At 49.1% G+C, this 4,460-nt stretch overlaps 1 protein-coding gene across 1 annotated transcript in view; it reads left to right on the top strand.

Annotated features, from left to right (window-relative positions):
* Positions 1 to 527: 527 nt before the first annotated feature.
* gpr158a (G protein-coupled receptor 158a) overlaps positions 528 to 4,460 on the top strand; it is a 71,145-nt gene continuing 67,212 nt past the window's right edge. The window contains exons 1-2 of the mRNA XM_068710331.1: positions 528 to 699; positions 3,648 to 3,819. Of these exons, the coding sequence (XP_068566432.1) occupies positions 528 to 699; positions 3,648 to 3,819 (344 nt within the window). The remainder of the gene's footprint in view (positions 700 to 3,647; positions 3,820 to 4,460) is intronic.

The following is a 4,460-nucleotide window of genomic DNA, read 5'->3' as shown; positions in this document are numbered from 1 at the left end:
TTTCTCACACTACGTGGGCAACTTGGCAAAACCAAAGTACAGCACATCATGGATCTGTGGGTGTTTTATTATACATGGCTTTTAATGACTTACGGTCCATCGTGGACATCAAACATCTTCCCAGCTATAAATGTATCCTCCTATAAAAAGTAATATGACCCCAGAGTAAAGAGCTTTAACCCGTTTGACCCCCCCCCCCCCAAGCCAAAATAAAGAAAGTGATAGCAGGGATAAACAGTAGCTGGAGCGATCAAACCTGTTGTTCGTATCGTATTAATGCTCCGTGGGTCGTCTTTGAAGGGCTGCAGAGTTGCGGACAAGGCAACAAGTCATGATTAAACAGCCGGCTAAGAGAAAGAGATAGATAGCAGCAGAGGGTTAGCTTAATCCACAGCTCATTACTCTAGCACCTTTCCAGTCTAAACTGGGAAGGACGAATCCAGTGAGTTGGCGAGAGTGTGCGCGGGCCGCTTGGCAGCCGTAACAGTAACAGACAACTTTAAGCTACGGGAGCAACCGTCAGAGGGATGCCCGGCGTCCACCTTACAGGTGCAGCCGCCCTAATCCTAGGAGAGCCGAGATCAGCCGCTAAACAGAGCAAACCTCACTCAGGCGATCCCACTGACAGGAACGCTCCAGGAATAGTGGCAGAGCTCACTCTGCATGGGGCCTTCGACTGCCTGCAGAACACGCGCGTCGGTGATGCGTTTGCAACCAAAAAAAGTTGCTTTTTTTCCCAACAAATCGAACCACACGGGGGAAGACGTCCCTATCTGTAGGATAACATCAACTGTCTGTGTCTTTCAAAACTGTTGTGACAAAAAAGCTTGAAGGTTTGGTTGGGTTTAGGCACAAACGTGACCGGGTTATGTTGAGGGAAAGATGACGGTTTGGATTAAAAAGAAAATTTCTTCAGGAATCGTTTCCTAAAGCGGCCCTCCGTGTTAAACCCGGACATTTTGTTAACCCCTCCCTCCAACCCGACCTCCTCCCTATGTGGACACTTAAGCTCTACAACAATGTCACCTGATTCCCTCCTTCGCTGCCGTCATAGTCAATCCCTCTGCTAGAGGCCTTTGTTACTTCATGTAAACATGTGTCGTTTCGGGGGCAGTTGCTGGGACCGTTATTTTTCTTGGAGGTCTCCAAAGAGGTAAAAACCTGAGATGAGTAAAGCTTGCTCTTTGCCCGTGAACCTGGAAAGTCCCCCCCCCCCCCCTCTTGTTCTTGTATCTGCTCCTCTGTCTCTCGTCCTACTCGGCCTGCCAGTCAAGCATCACGGGGCAGCTGGTGGTGTCACATTTTGGCACCGAACCACATTCTCAACACGAGGACAGGAACCCGCTCTGCTGGGGATGAGCGTTCAGGAACGACTCGGTGCATACGAGAGCGCGAGAGCATCCAGACGTTTCCTGCGGCGCGGATGTGCGCGACCTTCACCTAAGGGGGGGGGGGGGGGGGGGGGGGGGGTGCGCCCTGTGAGTATTAACCCAGCAGGCCGGCGCTGAGGAACGGGGCGACGTCAGCCCCTGTAACGCGAGACCTCGGCAGTAAGTGGGAGAGGTGACGAGGGGGGAGAGAGAGAGAGAGGAAAGGGGGGAGATTAGTGCTACGGTATCCAGGTAACGGGTCGTAAACACTGTCAAAGCAAGACTGAACACGGAGCGGATCGGAGCAACGGGGCTCCACGCTGACAAAGACCAGCTTTTGTGGCGGTTAAACAGCTGAATGGATGAAATTACTCCGTGTGTTTATGTGCGTGCTTTGTGTTTTGGTCGCTATGGAAGAAAGAAAGTGATCGCTGCCATCGTGGTCGAGCTTTGATGTAGCTTCTGATCTTTGGACTGGATGCACTTTTACATTCAGGACTCCTTCACAATATCTTCCTCCTCTGTCACCATGTTAACGAGATGTAGAGATGTCACAAGAACAAACACTTTGGTACCAAGTCGACGTGACAATGCTGCTGTTTCTACAGCAATGCAGGTATTGGAGGCTCAAGACCAACGGCATACAAATCCCCAAAGCTCATTGGAGGACCCTATTCTTCCCTGATGACGCGACATTGTGAACAACTGATCCGTGTCTAAATCGAAAGGACGAAGGCTAGTTAACGTTAGCTGCTAACGAGGTTGCGTTGAGTTTCATTCTGGTGCGTTCAAGCTCTATTCAGTTAATATTGGTATTAAGTGAAGGCAAATTATAACGTTAAATAACGTGTTCAAATGTAATCCTGTAGTTTTTGGTGAGAAACCTGAATAAATACAGTTGTTTGAAGGGTTTTCACAGCAATATAAAATGTATCTTAGAGTGGGAATTACGCTCAAAGTGTGTGTTTTGTTTTAGTTTTTCGCCAAGGTATTGAATTGGGATTCGTGAATTTTGCAATGTCACTGGTATTGGTATCGACTCCTAAATTTCTGGTAGCTTGACGTTCCTTCTGAGATGCTGGTTCATCCATGAAGTCTAATTCCTACTCTGATTAGGCAGATACATACTGGAATAAGAGGTTCCCTGTACATTCTGCACATATTATGCCTCATGGCCTTAATGTTAAGACAAGACATTCTGTACTCAGTGAGCATTATATATATATATATATATATATATATATATATATAGGGGTAAAGAAAACAAAACTGCAGTGTAGACCTACATCTTTCCTCAGACTGTAAAAGCACATCCTGGGTCGGCGCTCTCCAAAAAGCACACAGTGCTCTTTTCAGAAACACCCGGAGCATGCAGTCTGACGGTGGAAAATGTTAGCTAGTAAAACGCTGGAAAAGTTGGAGGCTTAGAAATGCACGCGCTCTGAATACGGCGGTGCAGCTCAAGCTGCCCAGCGACCGGTCCCTAAGGAGGGTGACGCAATACAGGACGGAGGGGGGGGGGGGGGGGGGGGGGGTTTGAGGATTGAGGAGAGGGGGCACAAATATGTTGACTATTACGAGCTCAACCACCCCCACCCCCCCCCCCACCACGTCGTCCGCGGCAGTCCCACCCAACGCTGAGGCCCATCTGGAGCGCCTCGTGACCCAACTGATTAAAAGCAGTTGGGGCCTTTTCGGTGAGATACGGCCAGTGGAATGTGGAGACTGTGGAAAAGGGCCCAGAAGAAGTGTGTCTGAGAGGAGTGTGAATTTCCTACAAACGCGTGTGCGACACTCTGATGTGTTTGCATGCACCCAATTTGTGTGTGAGTGTGTGTGTGTTGCATCACGTGTGTGTGTGTGTGTGTGTGTGTGTGTGTGTGTGTGTGTGTGAGATCAGCCACATGTCCATTAGTGCCAGTCATTAGCAATCAATCAAATCGGAGAAGAGAAAATAGGGCCTGGAGCTCGGTTGATGGATGCCCCCACTGGGACTGATGGGATGGCTGGATGGGAGCATCTCTGCACCTGAATCACTGCTCTACATACGGTACCTTGACCCCATTAGCCTCCGTACACACACACACACACACACACACACACACACACACACACACACACACACACACACACACACACACACACACACACACACACACACACAAAAAGGCTAACACACGCAGTGGTTAGCACGGTTGCCATTAACCTCTGCAGTAATCACAACTAGTAGAAACTTGTGTCTCTTTCTTGGCTCTTCAACGCACCATCCGCTCCCAGACCTGGCAACCCGGCTCTCCGCAGTCTCACCCTCCAAACCACAAGGTATTTACAAGGTGCACCCGTCGTGCGGCATCACCTTTGTCCAAATGAAAACCAGGCCCGGGAGTCTCTTCGCCGCCGATGGAGCGAGATACAAGAGCTCTCGTCCCAGCGGGGGATCCTCCGTGCGGTTAATGCTCAGCTTAACATGTGTTTTACTGCTTAATTGAATAATGGAGCGATGAGAGAGGAGGGAAAAACCACACGGTCGGAGGACTGCACCAAAAGGCTGCCAGCGGGAGATTGTGCGGTGAAGGCTGCAAACTTTGGTTTTTGAAAAGCGGCCTTTTCCTAAGCGCCGCGGCTGTCCGTCTGTCAGCGACACTTTCATTATCTCTCATTCACGTCCAGACGAAATCCTGCCGGGAGGGGAAAGCAAACCGACCGAGCCACCTCTCTTTGTCACACTCGATCCATCAGCGTGATCGCGAAAGTTTGAAGTGTAGCGTCACGTAATTAGATCCTTGCTTTCATAATTTGGTTTGGTTAATATGATCAAATTCAATCCACGTTAACTGGCGTTTTCACTAATGGAGCCTTTTCAAAGTGCATCTGGCAGCCGGTTTGCTTCCCGTAACTGTTTGGATGTTTGGCTGTTCTGGACGTATTTGTTGCTTTTTCCATCCCATTTTGTACACCGTGTTGAATCATATTCAAAAAACTGTGGCGCAACTCAATAACAGGGAATGTCTCCTTTAAAAATTAAACGTTAAGTACCGATTCATTTGCAGGTGTTTGTTGCTTTTTGGGAAACGCACAGAAAGAGGCTTT

Source organism: Cebidichthys violaceus, unplaced genomic scaffold (genome assembly GCF_023349555.1).
Source record: "Cebidichthys violaceus isolate CVI_PGR_0920_01 unplaced genomic scaffold, fCebVio1.0.p SCAF_15, whole genome shotgun sequence".
Classification (NCBI taxonomy): Eukaryota; Metazoa; Chordata; class Actinopteri; order Perciformes; family Stichaeidae; genus Cebidichthys; species Cebidichthys violaceus.
The sequence above is the reverse complement of the archived record's forward strand: the minus strand, read 5'-3'. Positions and strand labels throughout refer to the sequence as shown.